The following is a 24,828-nucleotide window of genomic DNA, read 5'->3' as shown; positions in this document are numbered from 1 at the left end:
GTGAGGCACTATCCTGCAATAGAAACCAGGATCCCATGAAGATGACAAATGCCTTTCCTCATATCCGCTGTGGAAGCAGGCACTGATATGAGCACCCAAACCCACAGTGGTTGTCCTCTGCTCTGTCCCACCCTAAACACTGCCCCAGGCTCTGATGCCTGGCTTCCTACACCCCATTAAACAGGTCTGCTCCCAAGCCAGAGGCACACAGTACCCACACCTCAGAAATACCAGAGAAGGTGGAGAAGGCTGGAAGCCCCTTCTCAGATTTCTCCTGGCCTTAGCAGCCAGACAAGATGCAGACAACACCGGGAAGCTCCACTCCAGGGCTGGAGAAATGCAGCACAAGGGAAAAAGGAGCCTCAAGGCATCACCCTGAGCCCACTGAGCAATTGGTCTCTCAATTGCCTGGAGATGAGGCAATTACCAGTCTATCAAAACATCTATCTCTCTCCTGCCTGGAGATAAGGCTGGGCTTGGGCTGTGGATGGGGAGAGGCTTGGGATGCTCTTCAGAGGATGCCATGCTCTCCTGCTCGGGGAGAAGAGCCTGCACAAAGCACAGGACAGCAAACCTGAGGCAGGAAGCAGAGCACAAAGGGTGCCGGCACGTCCCCCCAAAATACCTGACAGGACATGGCAGCAGCAGGCTGCTGTGGCCTGCAGTTGGCACGGCTCTTCATCAGGCATGCCTGTGACCCAGTCCCACCCTGATGTATCTGGGATGATCTGAAGTCAAACAAGATGAACTTCGGGGCAGAGCAAGGGGAAGGAGCTGGAAATCACAGGCAAGTGGTGACCAGATGGGAATAAGTGACTGGCAGAACAGGACTCCAGAACCCCTGCAATGCCAAATGCTTTTCCAGAGCAGCTCTCTTGCTGGGAAGCACACGCTGAGCACATCCACTGGGAACCAGCTCCTGCTTGGAGGCACAGGTCCCATCTGGAGAGTCTGGCCAGGAGTCTCCTTCTGAAGCCTCATCCCAGCTGAAGAGGGCCCTGGGAGAGCCCAGAGGAGTGGGCATGAGGGAAAAACCAAGGGAGCCAAGTTTATCCAATCTGTGGTGGGGAGAAGATGCAATAAGAGCCTCTAAATATAAAAATCTGCTGCTGCCTTCCTGCCCCACATGCTCTGCCTTCCCCAGTGTCCATCGCCCATTCCATCAGGCCCAGGTCACTGAAGAGGGAACATGTCCCTATCTGCATGTTCTGGTGGCTTCTGGCAATGTGATGACTGCTCCCAGTCAGGCTCTGCACCATATGTAATGTTAAAATTTATTAAACATACTGTAAATCTAATAATAATAAAGGGTTGAAGAAGAATAGGGAGGGAAGGAGAAGGAATATGGAAATATAAGAATACCAAATATGGAATAAATAAGAAAATACAGAATATGAAATATAATAAAAGGGAACATGCAATATGTATTATATTATGAACATTCAATTATTTCATGAATTTAATTTCAAATTGCCATTCCAGTTAGATGAGGGCATTGTTGCAGTTCAACAAGACACTCTGTTTTACCCAGCTCTTCTCTACAGGGTGCTGGGAGTGCAACACAGGAGGAGTTTTGGACATAAAGGATGGCTGCTAATGAGATGGAGGAAATTTGCAGGAGGTCTCAGTTGCTGGGCAGGCTCCCAAGTGTCTCCCACCATCCATGGTGACATTTTCTTGCCAGTATCAACATTCAAGGGCCTGCTCCCATAACTCACCATCATGTTTCCTTCAGGAAACACAACTTCCCATCCCAAAGCTTGGGGTAGAACACAAGCTGTGCATTGGGGATTGATTCCAGGGGCTTTCCCCCCGTCCCAGCATGGACACTTACCCATCAGGTAGCTCTTCACCTTCAGGTAGCCCACGGCCAGCCGGAGGATGGAGAGTTTATCCAGCCTGGAGCACACATCCTCGGGGAAGGGCAGCAGCCCCATCAGCTCGTTCAGCTCCTGGTTCAGCCGCTCCCTGTGCCGCTTGGAGGGGTTGGACTTCACACCCTTGGGGAGGGGTGCTTTGGGGCTGGAAGGGGCAGAGGAGAGGTTAATCAAACTGGGATTGTCCAACAGGCTCTTTTCAAACACAATACTGGCTTTGGTGCAGCCACAACACTGAAATGGTTTAGATTTTTCCACACACACCCTGATCCTCTTAGAAATCACAGAATCACAGAGTGGTTTGGGTTGGAAGAGACCTTAAAGCACATCTTGTTCCACTCCCTTCCAGTATCCCAGGTTGCTCCAAGCCTGTACAACCTGGCCTGGAACACTTCCAGAGATGGGGCAACCATGGGGCAGAATGAGATGAGCTTTAAGATCCCTTCCAACCCAAACCATTCTGGGATTCTGTGACTTAAAGGGATATCATATAAGACACTGCACTATGTAAAGAGCCTATCTTGAAAAAAAAAAAGAAAAATAAAAGTTGATGTAAAAAGTTTTATTTTCTTCCAATATTATGATTTCTGTCCCTGGGCATTTCCAAATTAAACCACATTTGATGCCAAACTTAGGCACCAGGGGCAACCCTCAGCCTGCAAAAAGAACAGTGTCCAGGCAAGCATACTGAAGCCTACGTGAGGTCCCATCTCTGTGAGCTGCAGTTATTTCACCCACCCCAGCCAAAACGCCAGAACAGCAGTAAGAGCTCAGTTAATAACTTTAGCAAGTCCTGGATGTCACCCTGTGTCCTTCATTTTTTAATGCCAATTTGAATTTCATAGCTCAAAGACAAATCCTTGAGCCCCCCCCCCCCACCCCCCCACCCCCTCGATCTGTATCTTGCTCAGCTGCATCCCCCTAACACGCATCTTGTTTGGTTTGATGTAATTTGTCTAACCACAAACTCCCTCTCTGCAGGCATCCTCACTTCAGGAAGGAGCTTTGGATAACAGGATCTGCCAGTGTTTAGCAGCAATTTCATCTCTCTCCTTCACCACCACTCTCCAATCTCATCTGGCAGGGCTGCTCACATATGTGACACAAGAGGAAATGAGCATTAAATGAAATGCACTGAAGTGCCTGTTGAATTTGCAGCTCAGAGAGAGATTGAGAGGTCTTTTAAGGCTGAATGGAAAATTGCAGCATTTCCCCAGGAAAGCTCAAGCCTGCTGGGTTGTAAGAGCAGCATCAGGAGGGATATCCCCTCTCACAGGGAGGCTGGCACAACCCAAACAGCTCTAAACTAGTCCACACAAGCCGGGTAAAACACACTGGCACCAAGGCTTTAACAAAGCTTAAACACTTTTGAAATCACAGTCATGTACCAGGAAGGAGAAAAATTGAAATAGTTTTCCTTTGATTAAAAAAAAAAGGGGTGAAGTAAAATTTTTTGAGATTCCTCAGATATCCTTTAAAGTCTTCTGGTCACTCACCATCCAAATCCAGCTCCAAACAGACAGAAAGAAGAGAAAATGAGACTGGAGATGAGCACGGCAGTGGGTAAAACACTGAGGTATAACAGAACTACTGGGATAGCCTGGCCAAACACTGAAAGTCCTCTGGCTGAGGCACACAGGGTGACACAGCCAGCAGCAAGCCACCCCAAGGCCCAAGGAGGACACCCCAACACCTTTGTCCTGCACATCCCAGCTGCAGCAGGCAGGGTGCTCCATGGCCAGCCTTGAGAGGGGGAATGCCAGTGAGGAAAATGCCTCATGGAAACAGTGAAGCTTGCTCTAGACATTTAAAACCTGTTTAATCTCCCTTCCCTTTGGCCCAGTGGTTATGAAGCACACTGTGCCATGGGGTTCATGGTGAAGCTAGTGGCCCCCGTGCCAAGGGAAAGCTCAGCTCCCAGTCCCAAAGGCTGTGCTGCTGCTGGGGGTTGTTTTTCCTGAGCTGCTCTTTGAACGACAACCCAGTAGGAAGCATATCCCTTCTGCAAGCTGGCAAGTACCAAGAGAGATTGTTCCCGAGAGTGGAACTTGCGTGAGCTGATCTATTGTCTCCTAATTCTTATGAATAGGTTTTTTTAGTAAGTAAAAAGCCCTGAGCAGACTGCAAAGGGGCTGGAGAAGCCCCTCAGCCCATCCTCGCTGTCCCTTCTATGTCCCACTGCCACCAGCCCTGCTCAGCCTGGCTGGTATCAGCAGGATCCCGCTCCAAGATCTGACCCATCACAGAGAAAAATAATCTCTTTCCAAGGCTGACCTTGCAGAACCAGGGAACAAGGGCCTTTCTGTTCCAAAGAGATACTTTCTCCTGCACCCTGAGCCACACAAATCCAGCCCAAACCCTCAGACTGGTATGCCAGAGGGTTGGAATCACCACTCCAAGATGAACAGAAGACAGATTTGTGGCAAAACCGCTATCCTTCATGTTTACACAGCAAGACTCCCAATTAAATTCCCAAGAGAGGCTCAGGGTCACCTCACCGCAGGTTTGAAGTATTGATGCTCCCTCCTTCATCCTGGGCTTGGACTCAGCTCATCCATGTCCTCCCCCACAGCCTCCCAGAAACAGATACCCACCTTTAGCTCCTATGCACTGGAAAAGCTGAGGTTAAACAGGCTGGTGGGACCTGGGGAAGGCCTGAAGGAGGCAGGAAACATCAGGGACACCGAGGGGGATATTATGCAACACATACTGAGCAGCGTGGTAATTAATAATTAAGGAATCGAGATGTTTTGGTAGTTACTAATTGCTGTATGTTTGACTTAGGTGGGCACTAAAACACAGCCCAGCCTGCGAATCACTGCTGAGCAGCTCAAACACTGGCGAGCTTCCTCACCGGGATGCAGGACAAGCATCTTTGGGATTTCTGTTCTCCCACCAGTGTGCCAGAGCCGACGCAGCGTTAGCTCCAATTAACCTTAATTAAAACCAAGCAACCCAAGCATGCTACTCCCTTTTGCTCCCCCAGTGCTCGCAGCAGAGCGGCTCCAGGCGCTTCCCCAGAACCAGCTGGGCTCTCGCTGCCCGGCTTTCGCTCATCCTGCTCGGTCCCACGCAAATCCTGGGAAGCGCCGTGCCCGTGCACCGCTCTCCCTAGGTGACACCCTAATCCTGGGAATGCAGCCCCAAGGGCTACCTCCCAAGGGGACACTAAGTCCCAGGAAACACTGTGCCCGTGGGCCACCATCCACAGAGGAGACCAAATCCTTGGAAACACCATGCACCTGGGCTGCAATCCTCAGGGGACACCAAAGCCTGGGAAACACCATGACTGTAGACCACCATCCTATGTACAGATGACACTGAATCCTGGGAAACTTATCAGTGGGCCACCATCCTCTGGGACCATTGGATTGTGGAAATCACCACGTCTCTGGGTCATTGTCCAAGGGAAACATGGAATCCTGGCAAACACCATGTCCATGGGCCACCATTTGAGAGCCTGACGCCCGCTCAGGAAAAGCCAGCTTGTTCCTTCTCACTTTGCCTTTCCCTGAGTTAATGCTGCCCAAAGCTTCTACTCTTCCCCCCAAAACTGCTTCCCAGCTCCAACTGCTGTGGTGAGGCCCTGGCACAGGTTGGCCAGGGAAGCTGTGGCTGCCCCATCCCTGGAAGGGCTCAAGGCCAGGTTGGACAGGGCTTGGAGCATCCAACTTAGTCTGGTTGCAGACAGAGCTGTTAAGGGAACCTCGACGACGCATCTCTTGTGGATTGTTTGGTTGGGTTTTTCAAGCTGTTTGCAAATTCCAGGGATAAATCCTTGAAATGCAACTTGATTGCTTCTTGCCAGGGGGCAAAGCAGAAGCTGCTAATGGTGTCACAAATGTGCCAGGTCAGCAGAGCTGATGTCACTTTGATGGGATTTTGTAAAACGTTTGGTTATGACCTTCCTAGGCCCAGTAATTTAACATTGTTTTTAAATAAGGGTAAGGGTTACTGCACATGCTCCCAGCCTAAAAGCTTGGAGATGTTGGTCAAGCACCTGAAGCAGGGTGCAGAGGGAATTAGGACAACAGGATGTGCAGGTATTGGAAAGAGACGTATGCCAGGCTCCCTCCTGTGGGGGACCTGCGGGCAGACATAGTGCAGGCACCCTGTCTGTCCCTCATCCCGTCTGCTCCCTAACCCGGCTGTTCATTGTCCTGCTTGGTCCTGGCCCCACCTGCTTCCTAACGCGGCTCTCCCCTGTCCCACCTGTTCCCTATTCCCGGCAGTTCCCTATTCCTGGCAGTTCTCTATTGCCGCCTGTTCCCTATTGCCACCTGTTCCCTATTCCCGCCTGTTCCCTAACCGGCTGTTCCTTATTGCCACCTGTTCCCTATTCCCGGTTGTTCCTTATTCGCGCCTGTTCCTTAACCTGGCTGTTCCCTATTACCGGCTGTTCCCTTATGCCACCTGTTCCCTAACCCGGCTGTTCCCTATTTCCACCTGTTCCCTATTTCCACCTGTTTCCTATTTCCGGCTGTTCCCTAACCCGGCCTTTTCCTATTCTCGCCTGTTCCCTAACCCAGCTGTTCCCTATTTCCACCTGTTCCCTATTTCCACCTGTTCCCTATTTCCACCTGTTTCCTATTCCCGGCTGTTCCCTAACCACCCGGCTGTTCCTATTCTCTCCTGTTCCCTAACCCGGCTGTCCCTTATCCCGGCCTTTCCCAATCCAGGCTGTTCCCTGTCCCACTGCTCCTAACTCGGTTGGGCCCGATCCCGCCTACTGCCCGTTGCTATTCCGACTGCCATTCCCTAAGCAGCCTGTTCCCTGCTCCTGACGAGGCTGTTCCTGCTCAGCCGGCTCAGTGATTCGGCTCTTCCTAGTCCCACCTGCTGCCTGAGCCCTGCTCCCCGAGCAGCCTGTTCTCTGTGCCCCAGTCCCTAACCCGGGCCGTGCCCGGTGCCGCCTGCCCGCTGTCCCCATCCCTGCTGTCCCTGTCCCTGCTGTCCCTGTCCCTGTCCCCACTGTCCCTATCCCTGTCCCCGCTGTCCCTATCCCTGTCCCCACTGTCCCTGTCCCTATCCCTGTCCCTGCTGTCCCTGTCCCCGCTGTCCCTATCCCTGTCCCTGCTGTCCCTGCTGTCCCTGCTGTCCCTGCTGTCCCTGCTGCCCCTGTCCCCGCTGTCCCTATCCCTGTCCCTGCTGTCCCTGCTGCCCCTGTTCCCACTGTCCCTGTCCCCGCTGTCCCTATCCCTGTCCCTGCTGCCCTGTCCCTGCTGTCCCTGTCCCCACTGTCCCTATCCCTGTCCCTGCTGTCCCTGTCCCCGCTGTCCCTATCCCTGTCCCCACTGTCCCTATCCCTGTCCCTGCTGTCCCTGTCCCCGCTGTCCCTATCCCTGTCCCCACTGTCCCTGTCCCTATCCCTGTCCCTGCTGTCCCCGTCCCCGCTGTCCCTATCCCTGTCCCTGCTGTCCCTGTCCCCGCTGTCCCTATCCCTGTCCCCACTGTCCCTATCCCTGTCCCTGCTGTCCCTGTCCCCGCTGTCCCTGTCCCTGTCCCCGCTGTCCCTGCTGTCCCTGTCCCTGTCCCTGTCCCTGTCCCCGTCCCCGCTGTCCCTATCCCTGTCCCCGCTGTCCCTATCCCTGTCCCCACTGTCCCTGTCCCTATCCCTGTCCCTGCTGTCCCCGTCCCCGCTGTCCCTATCCCTGTCCCTGCTGTCCCTGTCCCCGCTGTCCCTATCCCTGTCCCCACTGTCCCTATCCCTGTCCCTGCTGTCCCTGTCCCCGCTGTCCCTATCCCTGTCCCCGCTGTCCCTATCCCTGTCCCCGCTGTCCCTGTCCCTATCCCTGTCCCCACTGTCCCTGTCCCTGTCCCTGTCCCCGTCCCCGCTGTCCCCGCGGGCAGTGGGCGTGGCCTGTGGGAGGGGCGGGGCCTCCCGGCGCCCTCACGCGCGGGGCGCGGCGCCTCTCCGGTGACGTCATCAGCGCTCGCCGCCGCCATGTCCTTGTGGCTGTCCCGGCTCGGCCGGGCCGCGGCCGCCCGGGCTGGGCGGGGGAGCTCCGGGCCGGGCTCCGTCCTGCTGCCGGTGAGTGGGGCTGGCTGGGCAGGGCTGTGTGCGGAGCTCCGTCCTGCTGGGGCGGTGAGCAGAGACAACTGGGGGCCGGAGATGCATCTCCCCGGGGCGGGCTGGTCCTTGGGAAGGGACGTTGCCGGCAGGGAGCTGGGAGAGGCGGCGAAATGCGAGGCAGACTGGAGCAAGTGCTGCAGAGTGGAGTGCGGTGACCTTCGGTTGCGGCTGCGAGGAAAGGAGTGGTAAATATTAATGAACGCCCCCGTATAAGGGAGGTCACTGCACTGCTCAGAATGAGGTTTGTACAATGTTTGTCGGGGTCTGTGGGAGGCTCTGAGGAGGGCTCAGAAAGTCCCTGCCTTCAGCCCCTTAACCCAGGTGGGTCCCTTTTGCTGCCTCTTGGAAGTCGTATATTGAAAGCCATATTGAAATGAAGCTGTAACTCTCCTGAGAGTGGGTGTTAGTTAGTGTCATTATGTGCCCAAAACCACACAAAGTACAAGCAAAAGTCGAATGTGTAGTTTCTCTTAGGAACCCTTGGTGTGTTGTGTATTTGGCCTTCAGACTGAAAATTGTTCCGTGTTTTCTGTCTTCTCAGCCTTTGATTTCATGAACAACTTCCCTGCCTAACCACTGCTGCAGTTGCTAAGGTTACTGAGTAAAAACTTGTATTAAATGCATAACAGTGTGTCCTGTGTGTGTGTCTGAAGAAACAGTGTTTTTAGCTGAAAAATCCCTCCAAACCTGCTGATTTCCATGTGTTTTTCTCCAGGCAAGAATCCACACCAGCCCTGAGCAGAGCCTGCAGTATGGGTGGCTGGCCTATATGTTGGGAGAAAGGACCAGCAAGAAGTTCACAGAGCACAGCAAAGTCTTTACAATAGAGGGGAATCTGTCTTCTGGGAAGGGCAAGCTGGCCCAGCAAATAGCAGACAAACTGGGTATGTCTCACTCTGTCCGTTCCCCTGAGAAATGGTTCCCCTGGTTCTTGTGCAGAGGAAGTTCACCAGAGCAGCGGTTCCTGACTGGGAAATGCTGGAGGGAGTGGGGAGGATCTGTGGATGATGTTGGTGAGGTTTGGGACAAGGATTTGTTGTGAGTGAAGCTTCATTTCTAATGGAGTCTGTGTGCTCACTGTGCTCCCAGAGAGTTTGGGTTTTCCACAGGGATGTACTTGGAAGAGCTCAGCTCTCCCTGGGCTGTGCCAGAGCTCGCAGTTGGGTTCATTGCCCTCTGCTGTGATAGACGGGGAGCTGGGGCTGTTTGGGAGCTGTTCAAGGAACAGCTGTGCATTCAGTAGCTGAGGAGGTGTGTGCTGCAAATGAACACAGCTTATTTCTGCTACGGGTTTCTTCTCTCTTTCAGGAATGAAGTACTTCCCCGAGGCAGACATCCACTACCAGGATAGGCTCTCAGGGGATGGCAAGCCACTGCCTGAGAAGTTTAGTGGTTTCTGTAACCTGGAGAAGTTCTACACGGACCCCAAGTCTCCCGACGGGCACTCATACCGCCTGCAGTCCTGGATCTTTGGGAACCGTGTCCTGCAGTACGCTGACGCCTTGGAGCACCTGCTCAGCACAGGTTGGGGAATCATGGAATGGTCTGGGCTGGAAGGGACCTTGCAGCTCCTTTTGTTCCAACCTGTAGCCTGTTCTCCCTTGCAGGTCAAGGCGTGGTGCTGGAGCGCTCTCCCTACAGTGACTTTGTGTTCCTGGATGCCATGTTAAAGCAGGGATATGTCCACAAGAGATGTGAGTTCCTGCTAGCAAAAGGAGGCTGTTTGGCCATAATCTCTCAGAAGTCTGGTAGTTAGCTTTAAAAAAGAAAGAAAACATTCCTGCTTGGAAGGAGGAAATCCTTTAAATGTTCAGTGTTCATGTGTTGTATGTTGCTGAGTGGAGCTAGTCTGGTTTCAGTGGCAGTGAGAGGACAAAAGATAAAGGGCACAAACTGAAATGCAAAATGTTTTGTTTGTAAGGAAAAACCCTTTTTCCACTGTGAAGAGTCAAACCCTGGTGCAAATCACCTGGGATGTCCCCCCTGGGGATATTTAGAATGCTGTGAGTGGAGTTCTCAGCAGAGCGGTTGAACCGGTGATTTAGGGATGTTCCTCCCAACCTTAGTGATTTGTTTTGGGGTTATGGGCACTGAGCTCCTGAGCTGTTGCTGCATGTTCTTAGCAAATCTGTGCTTTTGGCTGCTCCCGAAGTGGACATAACTGTTTTCTTGACTACCTCCTGTTTTTGCTGTTGGATTTAAGAGGTTTGTTTCTTGCCACCTGCTGTAAGTTACTGGATGGCTTTGAGAGCTGATTATAATGACCTGTGCCTGCATTGCTGAGGCAGCAAGGCCCAGCAATCCACAGTTTAATACAGAATCATAGTTTGGATTGTACTGGAATCCTTAGGGAACAGACATCTTGATTAGAGCTATTGCTGCTTATTGTCTCTAAATAGTGGAGGAAAAGCTGAGATTCCTGTAAACCTGAGTCAGGAATAAAGTCCTTTGATACAACTGGGTTTAGATTCTTAGATCTCAGTGCATGGAACTTTTCTGGAGATAGTTTTTCCGTAAACTTCCTGAATTCTGTTTGAGGAAAAGCATACCCTAAAGTTACTCTGTGAGCCCTGAAGAAGAAACTGCAAATACAGAGGTGGGGAATGTGATTTATTTGTGTTTTACACAGGCCTTGATCACTACAAAGAGGTCAAGGAGATCAGCATTTCTGAGTTGCTGCCACCTCACTTGGTCATTTATGTAGATGTGCCTGTCCCAGAAGTGCAGAAGAGGATTCAAGAGAAAGGCAAGGTAATTTGATCTCTAATTATTGCCTATTTATCTTTTACCTTTATTATTACTTGTCTCTCACAATTGCTGCCTGCTAATGTCTGTTGTAATCACTCCTTATGTGGAGTCTTGTGGGGTTTGCTGCTGAATGCTGCTTCTGGGGAGCTGGTTGTCCTCTGAGGTGTGAGATCTGTGACTCTGTGGGTATTCTTGTATGCTTTCTTTAAAAAGGCAAAAAAAGGGCAAAAATCAACTTTTTGTGTGACTGCATTGATATGTTGTCATTTGTGGAATGAGAAATTGTTTTAAAAGCAGGTGAATTTTTATACCTGACTGTGTAGGTGTCACTTCAGGAGCTGTGGGCAGGTGATGTGCTGATTGCAGTGCACTTAGAGATGATATATTTATTATTCCTGAGTGTCAGGAGCCCAGCTGGGGTCCCTGGCTCCTGCTTCCCAGTTGACTGGTTCCTCACCCCTGGGCTGGGGTTCATGTGTAAGTCATCTGGGATCAGAAGGTTCAGTTAACTCCCTGAAATCCAGCAAATCACTGCTGGGTGATTGCGTTATTGAGCTAGTCTTGACTCAGGAAAGCTGTAGGGTGCTTTTGGGGAATAACTAATCTAAGTAAGGTTTGTAATTTGGGCTTTTTTTCCCCTCTTTTTTTGATACTTAGATGTGTACTTGTAGCTGTTTGCAGATGTGTTATGAGGATTAAAAGATGTTTGTCTTACCTTGTTGAAAAGCTATGGGAAATGCAGTATGACTCTGGAAGGCCAGATAGATTAAAAGAAGGCTTTGATTTATTAGGAAAAAGTTCTCAGTTAAGTTCTTAATTTATTGGGGAACCTGTGAGTTCTTAGCCCTTCTGAGCATGAAAATCAGTGGCATTTTTGAAACCTTTGGACAGAAATTGCTGATGTAGCTTGTGACTTTTTGGGTTAGTGGCAGTGCTGAGCTCTGTAGGATTTGTTTGGGCAACGCACAGTAGATTAGAGAAATTCCTGGTGTTTTGCAAATGTGGCATTGAAAGTACACTGTGTGGAAAGCAAACTGGTTAACAATAGGGATGATATCCATGCAATTTCTCTGGAGTTTGGAGTGGGTGTTTGCCCACGCGCTTGTCTGAAACTCTGCAAATAGATGCAAATTTGGCCTCCTTATGGAAAAAGTGGACTCAGACAGTCTTCTCCTGTTTTCTGGGTAGCTATTATAGCTTGCTGGAATGTGTAGTTAGCAAGGATCAATCAGTCCTTGGATAGCTGTGGGCTGCTCTAGATATTTTATGGAATGTAAGGAATTCCAAACACAACACTCCTAATAAAACTCTTAATTCTTTGAAATTTTCACTGATGTGCATGTGGTTCACTTGGATGTTTGACTGTTTATCCCAGAGTGAGCCCTTGGCAGGTGCAGGGCAGACCTTGGAGTCTGTACTGGTGTGAAAAGAAAGTTAATTCCACAGCTTTTTCTGTTTATTTGTTTGTAGCCATATGAGAAAAAGGTGTCTACTTCCTATCTCCAGAGCATTGAGGATGCTTACAAGAAGACCTTCTTACCAGACATCAGGTTAGCAAAGCAAAATATTTTGCCTCTTATGTCTTTGAGCAAAAATGCGTGCAAACCTTAAAATCTCTGCCAATATCAACAAATCATGTGAAAAAATCCTCCTTGTGCTGCAGAGTACAGAATTGCGCCCTCGTAAGCGGTGCTGCACTTACAGCATAGGAGCTGTGTGAGTGTAGTTACTTCTGCCATCCCAGAAGCCTGATGCCAGTGTTGGAAGATGAAAATGGGTGTGAAAGGAGTGGTGTGCAGAATGCCACAGCTGTGGCTGTATGTGTTTGCATGACTTGAAGAGAGAGTGATGCAATACAAGCTTTTCTCAGGCCGTTTTGGAAGGCTTTAGGGCGTTTCTCTCCTCGAAAAGTCATTTGGTTGTCACAGAATCCCAGAATGGTTTGGGTTGGAGGGACCTTAAAGCTCATACCACCCCCTGCCATGGCAGGGACACCTTCCACTATCCCAAGTTGCTCTGAGCCCTCTAGGACCTGGCCTTGGACACTTTCAGGGATCCAGGGGCAGCCACAGCTTCTCTGGGCACCCTGTGCCAGGGCCTCAGTGGCTCCTCCCTGGTTCCTTCCCAATATCCCCTCTAACCCTGGCCTCTGGCAGTTGGAAGCCATTCCCTGTGTCCCGGGCTCCCCTGGCTTCCTCTAGCTGGGAAGCAAAAACATGTGCCCTGTAAACCTCAAATGAAACAGAGCTTGCCAGCTCTCCCAGTTCTTATAAAAGAGCTCTAGGAAAATTAAGGTTGTCCTAAAAATCTAAAAGCAGAATTATTGTCCCTCATAATTCTGGAAGGGAAACTCTCAAAGGGTATCAGGTGAATTAACTGTGTAAGTTCTGGTGCGTGAAGGAGGCTGACATAAATCAGAGTAGATTCCTGAGTGTTTGGTAGCCTGCCTGTGTCCCCCTGGGTCTTGCTCCATCTCCCAGGGTGGATCAGTGTGATGGCTCTGCCAGCTACTGAAGCGAGTAACTCGATATTGAGCTTGTCACTCATGCAGGCAGGGGTTGTTGGTGTTGTGTATGGTCTGTGGCCTCCCCCTGTGTCCCCAGAGCCAGCACATATGTCTTGGAAGGGAATGGGAAGCCTTGGGAATGTCATCCCCCTGAGGGCAAACTGCTGCAGTCACTGGTGGGGAGAAAGCTGCTGCTTGTTCTCTGGAGCAGATCAAGCCCCCACATGCATCTCGTGGTGTTCAGTGAGGCTAAATTGTAAATCCTGCTGTGATTTCACCTCCCTGCCCTCTGTGTGTACATGGTCAGTGTCCATGTTAGGCAAACCCCCTCTGCTCGGCGTCCTGGCAGCGGATGGGCTCCCAGCAGCCTGTCACACTGATCTGTGTCTCTGTCCCCTGGCTGTGGGGGAGCTTGGGAGTGTGTGAATCCAGCTCTGTGTACCTCAGAGACCTCAGGGTGGCTCCAGTCTGGGGTAAATGCAGAAGCCACAGCTACCTGAACTGTTTGTTTGCTGGCAGTGGCACAGAGGGCTGTGTTCATGGCTACCTGTTACCTCTTAGCCTGCCTAATTTGATTCCCTGACTCCTCGTAATGCCTAAAATCTGGTCCAGACAGGCTAAAAAGAGTTGTTATACACTGCTGAGCAAACTCCTGCATGCTTTCCATGTTGACATTTGTTTGCTTGTTCCTTGAAAAGCAGTTTGTTACTGGGCAAAACTCCTGTTATCTTGTGCTATTTAACTGGAGCAGCTTGATGCTGCCTAAAGTGGTTTATAGTGGATTTTTGCTTTAAAATTTATGCTTTTCTTTCTAGTTGACTTGTTATGAATGTCTTTAATGTTTTTATTGGTAGTGAGATTAGTGAGCTGGGTTCTGCCTGATTTGTGGCAGGTACTGCCTGATGATTTGGAACAGTGTTTGGGTTCTGTTTGATTTTTCTCTTTTTCTGGAGCAGAGCCTTAAGATTGGTAATGTTCTCTTTGATATCCAACACTGCTTCCACTGAGTAGCTGTTTTCTCTTAATGAAGCCCTGATAATCTGCAGAGTCAAATCAAGAGATGGGATGAAGTGATTTGATCCTTAATGCAATTGCTGGTGTCAGGCTCTGCTGAAGTGACCTATGCCTTGGGCTGATATTGAGGAGAATTTCTTATCCAGGTGCCTGCCCCATCCCTGGAAGTGTCCAAGGCCAGGTCCTACAGTACTTGGAGCAACCTGGTATAGTGGAAGGTGTCCCTGCCCAGGGCAGGAGGTGGAACAGGATGAGCTTTAAGGTCCTGTCCCACCCAAACCATTCTGAGATTCTATGAATTTTTCTTCATGCTCCTAAACTTTGCTGTGTGATGTTTGGTATAACGTCCACATTGGGTAGCCATTCCAGGACCTTCCAGCTTTTCCAGCTGGAAATAGTTATTGTTGAATGTGGCTGAACATGTGTGGTGTGGAAGGTTCATGTAGGAACTCCTGTTGTGGCTCTGCTCTGCAAGTGCCTTTGCTCTGAAGGCTGCTGGATGATGAGAAAAAACAATCTTCTAACCAGGAAACATTACATTTTAAGAATGTTTTTACACTTACAGATCATGCTGCCTGTATTTGTATTCATTCAGCTAGCTCAACCTGAGTAAATAGTGATAAATGAATGCATTCTTCTCTTGAAATGACTCACAGCTAGTCATGCACTTGGAAAAAAGGAAAATCTACCACAATTTTGGGTTAGACTTAAAATTTCACTTATTTTCAAGTAGATTGGGCAGTTGTAATAGGGGCAAATATCCACATTAAGTAAATGAAAACAAATTCACACGTGTGGTGTTTAAAAATTTTTTCCAGCTGAAGTTATATAGATATCCAGGCCATTTGCCCTTTAAAACCAACTTTTCAGCAGCAAAGAAGCAGCTCACAAGTGCAATAGGAATTCCATTGCAATATCTAGGAGCAGTCTAAAAAATTGCAATTAATCTGGTTCGGTGTTTATGCCTTTTAACTTCACTTCTGTTCCTTTTGGAGTGGGGTGGGGGGAGGATGGGTAGAGCAGCTTTATCAGGGGAATTCAATTTCTGTGTTCTTTGCAGTGAGAGCAGTGAAGTTCTGCAGTACACAGCAACTGCAGCTGAGGATGTGGAGAAGGTAAGTTTTGCTTTTCTGGGAGTAAGTTTAATAGATTTCCCTTAGTTCAGTGAACTTGGAGGGTTATTAGCAGAGTAACAGAAGCCTTTTGCTTCACCATTATTAACTGTCCTATCTAACTGCTGTTCTCTGAGGGAAAGAGCACCAAGGTTTTCGAGCCTCTGAAGAGGTTTCAGGCCCATTTAGGTTCTAGGGATAGATGTTTGTTAATAACAGTAATATGATGTTAACTGAATAATAATAATCCTACGTGGAAGCTTGGCAATGAATCATCCTTACTTGGGAGAAGGGAGAGGAGAATTACTCATGGGCTGTCTCCAAGGGCTTTTTTGGGTCTTCATCCTAATTAGATGGAATTTTTACCCTAATTACACACAGCCCAAACTGACTCCCTCTCCTCCTAGGTTATGTGCAGTGTGATCTTGGCAGAGAGTTGAGTAATACATACATATGTGTGGTAGCCTGTACCTCAGTAAGCTTATTAACATAGTCAGAGCATGTATTTTAATATTCAACTGCTCCTAATCAGACTAAAATTACATTTTTGCTTGAGGTGTCCTTCAGCATTCTGGTTGTATGATTGTGTGAAGCAGAAAATGGACTTCCCTGGTCCTAAAATTAACATTCCATTTTCCCCCATAGGTGTACTACTCTTTGTCTCTAAGGCCTTTTGGTTGCCTTTATAAGAACAGGCTTGTGTGCCACATTCTGGGTCCTCTGATGTTGTGCATGGATTTTTGGGTGCTCCTGCACTTGATAATAAAGGTTATCATTAATAACCAGTAGACCTGTGGGATAGTATGGGTTTATACCCCTAAAAAATGGCTGGTGGGCTTCAGTGTGACAGCAGATAATAAATAGAAAAAACACACAAAAAATCAGGCTGAAATGAATAAAAAAGCTGAGGTTGTGATGTGAATATAGAGAATCTGGGCCAGTTAATATATTTTTTTCCAGATAACAAGATAGAAGCAAGAATAGGACCTGAGAGCTGTGGTGTTTCAAGATGGGTACTTGGTGAATTAAAGGAAAGTTGGGATGGGGGTTAAATGCCTGTGTTTTTACCCTGTCCTTCTCTCTGGACACATCTCCAAGTGGTCAGAATAAAGCAGTTTGTTTCCTCCCTAGATTTTCTTGTAGTAAACCCCATTACTAGAGATTTTATTTTAATCCTTTAAATCAGAGTTTAAAGTCAGTCTAAAGCTCTTACTGTTCAAGGAGCGACTCTCTTGAGCTCATCAATCTTGTCATTGCTCTAAATAGGGTCATCAGATGCACCAGTGGAGTTCTTAATTTGCTTGGACAAATCTGGACTAGGGAAAGGATTATTATTTGGAATTTAAAGTATAATGCCTCAGAATGATTAAGGTCGGAAAAGACCAGCCCATGATGTTGTCATTGTCAACGTTGGGTGTTGGTGGTAGATACTGATACTTGGAAGAATTTAGTTGTTTTTCCCCCCCTTTTCTGTTCAGATTCAGTTTCCCTTTGGGATGACACAGAAAAAATTTGGAAATAAGGATTGGCTGGAGAGCTTTGGTTTGTAAGGTGTGTTTACACAGGTGTGTCCTCTTGACAGACAGCAGTGTTCATTAGCCCACTCCAATCTGTTTGCTTAGGGATTTGGGAGCTGAATTTTTTTATAGCCTTATGGTTTAATAACTTTTGGGTTGTACAGAGCACACATACACAGCTTAGAAACGATTTTTAAGTGTCCTAAAAAGGTCAGTTGGGGCTTCCTGTTGTAATTAACTTTGGTTATAGTGGCTGAAGGAGTAATGAGTGCTGAAATGAGCTTCGTTAGGATGTTTCACACTTGTTTAGCTTGAGGGTAAAACTGGGAATAAAAAGTTAGCTCTATGTTTAATTTTCTTTAAAGCCTTGGGTAGTTGCTGCTAATTCGTGGGGGTGCCAGGGCATTTCTTATAAATTAAGAAGTTGTTCTTCTGTCCTGGTCGTGAAACCGATGCCATTGTTAAGGAGCTGCTGGAAGAGAGACCTCAAGTGATTACAGTGAGCAAAACTAATTTGAAGGCAGATTCCTTTCCCCCTGTAGCACATTTTGAGCCCATTGTAGCAACTCTGTGATTAGTGCTGTTACCAGGTTCAGAGAGTTTCTAAAGCTTCGCTGTGGAGTGGAGAAGGAATTGTTTGTGTTCAGCTTGGCAATTAAATAATTCAAAGAAATAATGGCTGTTTGAACTAACTTAACTTATACCTATCTTCCTTTTATTTTGGAGTTATGTTGCAGCAGTTTGTGCCTCAAAAGTGTTTATTCAGTCATGTCCAAATTTCTTACCAGTTCTGGTCAGGGTGGATCTTTATAGTTGAGGCTACTTTGTAATAGTGCTTGGTTATAATTTTTTACATGGTAATATCTGGGATTTAGTGTTTGCAGGGAATAATAATTACAGTGTATTTAAAGAACACAAGGATTTTTCTTTTATTGTCATGACCTCAGCTTTATCATTTCCCCATGGAAAAGGTCTCTGGAAAGGGTTGTTTGGAGCTGTAAGAATCTGCTCCTTCCCAGGTTGCTCCGAGGTGCTGTATCCATCTCATCAGGCACCTGAAGTGCCTCTTCCTGACACCAGGGCAGGTTTTCCTCAGCTCTAGACAGCCAGGTGTGGTAAGCAATTACCTCCTGGAGCAGCAAAATCTGTTTTCTGGTGGAGCCAGGCTGTAAGTGAAGCTCAAACCAGGGATTGATAAGTTTGGGGATGGTGAAGGAATGATTTGCTGAGCTGGCATTGCTTATTTGAAGGGTTCTGAGCTGTGAGTTACCTTTCCTTTCATGCATGGGTGGGTCATGGTGATGGTGAAATCCTGAGCCCTTGGACTCATCACTGCAGCTCCTGTAGGCCTGAGTTTTCCAGCTTGAAATGTGCCTTTGTTTCTGTGCTGTGAACCACACAGCACTGAGGCAAATGCCACATCTGCTCCCCTGCCTGTCTCAGAGGATGTGTTACTGAGCCTCTCTGGGAATAAAACTGACAAAACTTTATTTTTGTAACAAAAAGGAGTTAAATTTAGACTTGCCTCCATTCCTTGCTTATTCTCCCTCAGGGGTGAGGTTGTGTCTTCTTGGCTTTTCAACCCCAGTGGCAGGTTAAGGAAGAATGTCTTGGATCTGGTAAGAATTTGGCAACAAGGGCACCTCTCAGCCAGTTTATTCCCTACCATCCAAAGCTGAAAGCACAGGATATTAGGAGATGCCCCACGTGTGTACCCAATACTCCTGGCATGGCCACGGCCTCCAGAAGTAGACCTGGGGGATGATCATGTTATCTCTAGACATTTGCCTTATTACTACAGCTTTAGCAGTGAAGCCTTTCTCATTTGTTTTATAACCTGTTCTGATTATTTAATTGATTTTTGGATGAAACCACCCCTTAGTGAGCTTTCTTTTCTGTTTCCAGGTAATTGAAGACATCGAGTACCTGAAGTTTGACAAGGGGCCATGGGTGGAACAAGATGATGTTTCTTTCCATCACTTGAGACTTTAGTAAGTGTGATTTCATCCAGCCACAGAGCAATTCTTGGCATTAAATTCCAGGGAAAATGGTCAAAGCCATGAGTTTTTAAAGGTGGGGTTGCATTGTGTAATATTGATGCTTGGCACTGGAATGTGGTGTAGCATTTTTGCTGCTGATAGTTGAGACAAGAGGCTCCAGACAAGTTTAAGAGTGATTTTTGTTGAAGATCCTTGTCTGCCCAGTTGGAAGAGATCAGACTCAGACACTGGAAAATAACTTGTTGTAATAGAATTTAATTTGATTTTAATAATTCTTTGCAAATGTATAATGTTTAATTTGTCAGTTTGTTTATAAAATACAAAGATGTATATAAAGAATATAGCTGTACTTGTAAGGCTGTTAATACCAGAAGTAAGACAGGCTCCCCATTTTGCTGCAGCTTCATCTTTATATTGAATGTGCAGGTGGAAATTTCAGTAGTTACATTTTCAAAACAAAATGTAAGAGTTCTATTCATTATTTCCTGGTCATCTCATAGGCTAATAGAAACGCAGATTTTTAAATTGAGTATATGCCCCTAAGTTTGTGTCTTTGTGACAGGCATCGGAGAAGCAAGTTAAACTTTCTTTGCAGAGTTGTGATATTTCTTGCATTTTACTTTTCTGTGCTGTTACTTTAAGTACCTCCTAAAAATAGCGATAATGCTCCTAATTGTATGGTTTTTCTATCAAGGAGTGAAGATAAATTGCAGAAGAGCAGTGCTGGGTGGTATCTGAGAGGATCAAGTCATGATTTGGGTGCATTTTATGTGTCAAAGATGAGGTTACTTTGTGTAGTAATTGGAGGATAACATCTAAAAAATGATCACAATCAGACTTCCTTTGAGAGAGGAAATAAGTTGCTTGTTTTCCTATAGCTCCATGCTACTAATGCAGGTATGAGGAAAGGATTACTAATTGTGATGAGTAGGAAGGAGTTTAAGGAAACATGTCAATTAGGGAAGTGTGTTAAGATACTGTATGAAAATTCTATTTCACAGTTTTAAAAAGGAATAAATTGCTTTAAGGACTGAATTTTGAACCTTGGAGGGGGGTGAGTCTAATGCACAATGCTCTTGTCACTGTAGGTAATAAGAAATTATTTATTCTTTTGGCAAAACCATGGGGTTGTTTGAAGATCCTAGAATGCAATAAGCTGCTTATTTAAACCACAGAATCATAAATATCCTGTGTGGAAGGGACCCACATTGAGCATCAAGCCCAGCTCCTGTGGTTTGTTTTTGAATCTTTTTTTGTGCTGGGCTGTCAAGAGCATCAATAAAGGGATGACAACAAATCCTATGCCAGTCTTGAGCTCATGCTTCGCTCAGCTGAGTGAGGGAATACTGGGCAATGTCTCGGGCAGCCTGGGAAGAGACTGTAAAAGTGTGTGTTTGGACATGATTTTTCCCCATGGTAACTCCAGAAAGGCAGGGAGCCTGCTGCAGATTGGCTGTGTTGGAATTGCATGCTGGATTCAATGCCTAGGTGTAAGTCTGTGAACCTTGAAGTTGATGCTTTTCTCCCTTTTTCCAATGCCCAAGTAGCAAAGAGCCTGTGGTCCCTACAGATGTGCAGGCATCCTGTGCCTATGGCAATTTTTCCTTTGGAAGGTGTTTTTCCTGCTTTCCTGGCACAGGTTCCCGGTGCCAGCTTGTATGCAGGCACATACTGCCCTCTCCTGGGTCTTCCTGGCAGGCTCCAACAGCTATTTAGAATTGTTCAGCTTGGAAAAGCCCTCTGAGATGGTTTGAGTTCACCATTCTCCCAGCACTGCCGAGCCCACCTCAAGCCCATGTCCCCAGGTGCCACACCCACATGTCTCTGGAACACTTCCAAGGACAGTGGTTCCACCACTGCCTGTTTCAATGCCTGACCACTCTGCCCGTGAGGAAATTTCCCCTAATATCTAATCAAAGTTCTGCCCTGTTTGGTTTTCCATCTGCAGTTGCTTCCTTTGTTGACCTCCCAGCTCTTGGGGCTGTCAGCCCTGCTGTTCTCTTCCACCCTCAGCTTGTACCTTTGGGTGACTGGGATGGGTGAGCAGGACTGAGGAAAACTTTTTATTGCACATGTATAGGATCTAATGCATGGAAACCCCAGCAGTGCCTCTTGAGTGATTAATGAAGCTAATCAAACCGGTGAGCCCAACCCGTGGGCAATCAGTTGCATAATGATCTCTTTTATCTCCCTGCCTGCTCTTGAGTGCTCTCCCTTGCCCTGGCAGCGTGGTTGTGGGAATCTTGGTAAAAGGTTAAAAAGAGCTGCATTTGTGGCTTGGAAGCTGGAGGTGTCTTCCAGAGGATGTTCTTCACATCTCCCTTCCTCTCCAACAGGAACCATTGTGGCTTTTTAATTGTCTCAGGGAGCTCCTCTGCTGCCACTGCACTGTTTCAGGCATGTTTTTATCTGGGCCCTTCCCAGTGACATTTGTCTGTCTACATGTATTACAAAATAAATCGCATTTGGGAGGAGGAGCTTCAGGCTGTGTAGCCTTGCCTGTGTTATTTATCAGCTCAGGGAGAAATTGCTGCGCTTGTTGCATCAGACAACTGCACAACTAAATCTGATCTGTCCCTGCAGCTCCTTCAGAACCTGGCAGTGAGGGACAGAGACCCTGCAGCTTTGCTTTCCAGTGTAGCTTTGCCTAGCAAGGGGAAGAAGTGTCCCTGTTTAAATGTCTGATTGCAAACAGGGGGACTAGAAGGGCTGACAAAAGGTGTGTTGGATCAGGCTTTGAGACTTCTGTCATGGAGACTCCAAAAATCTTATGAACTATTAATTGTAAAACTTCTGGCACTAGAAGCTATTTTCTTTAGCACCTTGGTTCTCTTTTCATCATAAAATCATAGAATCCCAGAATGGTTTGGGTTGAAAGGGACCTTAACAGCCCATTTCATCCCTCCCCTTGCCATGGGCAGGGACACCTTCCTCTATCCCAGGTTGCTCCAAGCCCTGTCCACCCCATCTTTTTGCTGCAGTTGAAACACTTCTTTTGTGATTTCTTCTTTGCAGTGGCTTTTCTAGATTTGAATAGTTATTGTTGCACCTTCTCTCCTTTTCTTGCAGACCTGCTTTTTTTGGGAATTTTTTTTTTTGTTCTTGATGCTGATGTTGAGTGTTTGCTCATCAAGGGAGTGGCTGTGCCTCACCTTGGCCATGCAATACCTGTTCTGCCTGGCTAAATGAGGGAATTGGAGTCCCTTTGGCAGAAGAAAGAATATTAATTTCCTTTATCAACATAGAACTTACATGGAATGGTTTTATGGTGTTGGCTTTTAGGTCTCTCTTGTCACTTGAGGTTTTGTGACTATGCCAACATCAGGTGTTGAGAAATCACAGCCCAGGCTATGCAAGCTCAGGTGGTTTTGGTTGGGTTGCTTCATTAATTTTTTTTCTAAACTGTTTCCTTCCCTTACCCCACCTTGCACCTTTAGCAAGGTGCTGCATGCTGAGAGCTCCTTCAGGAAAGTCTGTTAAAGGGTCAGAAAATAATAAATAGTGATGATTTTATGCTGGGGGAGAGAAATAAAATTAAAGAAACACAAAAGGTGTCTGTAAATGCTTCCTGCTGAGCAGGGAATTAGTCCTGGCAAGTGGCTGTGGTTTTGTGGTTAGACATTGTTGTGGCAATGGGTGTGCTTTTGCTTAGTATTCCAAATTATTTCTGAAAGTGCAGAGAACATGGAGAAGCCATCAGTAACTTTCATTCTTTTCTTGTGCAAATAAGTTTTGGGAGCAGTAAGTTTGTCATTTGGCCCTTAACTAAAATTAATTGTGCCTGGGAATTGTCCTTTCCAAATGGCCACTTGGCTGAGATTCGGGAAGGAGTGTATTGACTGCAGTGTGGATGGCCACAAAACCTTATTTCCCTGTGTGATGTTATGCTTTATATCTGCCTGGACTCCCTTGTGTGCCTTCCAGCACGTGAAATACACATTTAATGTTGTTGACGTTAAATATTGTTATAGTTTATAGGAAGCATCTTTACTGTTGATCCTGATCTTGGAAAAGAGCATTTATCCTCACCTTATTCCATCTGATCTTCGACTGGATTATTGTATTTCCTTACAAATCTGTCTGTAGTGGGATAATTTACAGAGAGAATATCAAGGGTATGTTAGCAGACCAGTTCACTTTTTGGAACTCTTTACTGCTGAGAGGAACGGTCCCAAAATTTATGACTTGGGGGTAAAAATAATTGCTTGAAGATGATGAACTTTGCTCAGGGCATGTGCTTGATGTGCATGTCAGTATTTGCTGAGAAATGTAATTCACTGGAAACAACCTGATTTGCAGAGTTTCTGGTGTTGGATTTAGGGTTTGGTCATTGCTGACTGGAAGGGGATGTGTTTTTGCCAGCCATGTGCAGGTGGCACTGTTGGCCTGTGGATAACCACAGGCAGCAGGAGGCTTTCTAGCAGTTTCTCAGGCATTTTAAATTTGGGATATCTGAAGTGCTGGTGCTGTGCAGAGTTGTGGATCCTGAGATCCATCACTGGAGCTGCTGCAGCTTCCTCCAGGTATTCCAAGACAGGGTGCTGGAGGCACTGCCTCCTTCCAGACCCTCTCACTGTCTCAGTACTGGTCCATTTAGGATGGGAATTTAGCAAGGCAGTGTGTGGCATTCAATAAAACCACTGGTTTTTATATTGCTTTTATAGAAATAAAAAAGGCCAGAGGGGATTCATGTAGAAGGGTCCCAGGAATGATGGAGCATCTCCAAGAAAGGTGAACCTGGGAGGGGATATGGAGAAGGAAGTTGGAGCAGGAACAAACTGGAGTCAAGGATGAGGGGCAATACATCATAGATTTGTAAGGAGAAGGATAAATGTTTGGAAAGTAGCCCAAATCTTTGGAAGCTTTATTTAACAGAAAAGTAGCTCTTTAATCATAGAATGATGCTAATGAATCCTAGAATGGTTTGGGTTGGCAGGGTCCTTAAAGCCCTGGCAGTCCACCCCCTGCCATGGGCAGGGACACCTTCCACTGCATCAGGTTGCTCCATCCCAGCTCCATCTAGCTTGGTTCAGAATACTTCCAGTGATGGGGCAGCCATAGCTTCTCTGGGTGCAATACTTGGCTCTTGCTGGGGGCGGGTGTGAACTGCGTGCTCCTTTTCCCTTCAGTGTGCAGGACAAGGCTGGAGTGCTGGATTCTGTGTCCATCCCGCGCTTCGTCCCCGAGATCACCATTGGCGGCTCCGAGTACGACAAAATCTACTATGAGTACCGGGAGGTGAGTGCTGCTGGGGACACGGCCGGGGGCTCCCACTGCTGCTTCACCCTGCCCATTGCTGCTGGGAACTTGTGTGTTCTGCCCAAATCCCCACCTTTTTTGAAGTCTAGCTTCCCCCCGAGAGGAATAGGGAAGCAAATGGTTTGTTTCATAATCTGATTTTTTTTTTGTCTTTAGATTTGGACTAAAGGATAAATGGTTTTTACTTGCTTCTGTTTCTTGTGCCCTGATGAGTCTGTGACCTCTGAAATCTGAGTCCCTTAAGTCAAACAAGAACATTGGAAACCTGTGGCCACTCCTTACTGAATGCTGAGGGAAGGGAGTGTTTTTTTAGAGGAGGAATTGAATACTGCCTCGCTTCCCCAAAGTGCTGTTGCTTTAAATAGAGTGTTTCTGCACGTGGGCACACATCCAAAGCCTGTTGTGCCCAGTGCTCTCATACACCTCATGCAGGCTCCCACACAGGATTTTAATTAGCTCCTGCCTTGCTGCTTCTGGAGACAGCAGCTTCCAATCCCCCCAGAGCTCTGCCCTTGTGCTGCTCAGTGGTTCCCTGGCACGGTGTCCTCACCCCACACGAGGCTTACCTAAAGCCCAGGTATTGGAAAAGCTCCTTGGAGAGGTTGTGTAGCTGATAATTAACACTGAGTGGCCAAAGTTACAGGTGAGCCTCTGTTTTCCAGTTGGGTTGAAATCTTCTCTGCCGCCTCATCTTATTATTTTCCAGGAAATCCTGAAGACAA

At 47.4% G+C, this 24,828-nt stretch overlaps 2 protein-coding genes across 4 annotated transcripts in view; one reads left to right on the top strand and one right to left on the bottom strand.

Moving 5' to 3' along the window:
• The window catches only part of LOC110475451 (aryl hydrocarbon receptor), a 16,533-nt gene extending 8,710 nt beyond the window's left edge, over window positions 1–7,823 (bottom strand). The window contains 2 exon segments of the mRNA XM_085584731.1: window positions 1,835–2,194; window positions 7,772–7,823. Coding sequence (XP_085440857.1) covers window positions 1,835–2,194; window positions 7,772–7,823 — 412 coding nt within the window.
• Window positions 7,794–24,828, top strand: part of NDUFA10 (NADH:ubiquinone oxidoreductase subunit A10) — a 25,945-nt gene continuing 8,910 nt past the window's right edge. For 2 of the 3 annotated variants that reach the window (XM_021539607.4, XM_085584712.1), the window contains exons 1-9: window positions 7,794–7,908; window positions 8,666–8,834; window positions 9,259–9,474; window positions 9,558–9,644; window positions 10,580–10,701; window positions 12,169–12,248; window positions 15,279–15,333; window positions 18,753–18,838; window positions 23,977–24,085. In XM_021539607.4, the coding sequence (XP_021395282.1) occupies window positions 7,822–7,908; window positions 8,666–8,834; window positions 9,259–9,474; window positions 9,558–9,644; window positions 10,580–10,701; window positions 12,169–12,248; window positions 15,279–15,333; window positions 18,753–18,838; window positions 23,977–24,085 (1,011 nt within the window). In that variant the 5' untranslated portion in view covers window positions 7,794–7,821. The remainder of the gene's footprint in view (window positions 7,909–8,665; window positions 8,835–9,258; window positions 9,475–9,557; window positions 9,645–10,579; window positions 10,702–12,168; window positions 12,249–15,278; window positions 15,334–18,752; window positions 18,839–23,976; window positions 24,086–24,828) is intronic. The other variant, XM_085584713.1, reaches the window with a different exon arrangement.

This window comes from Lonchura striata, chromosome 7 (assembly GCF_050655825.1).
Source record: "Lonchura striata isolate lonStrDom1 chromosome 7, ASM5065582v1, whole genome shotgun sequence".
Lineage (NCBI taxonomy): Eukaryota > Metazoa > Chordata > Aves > Passeriformes > Estrildidae > Lonchura > Lonchura striata.
This window is presented reverse-complemented; position numbering and strand designations above follow the sequence as displayed.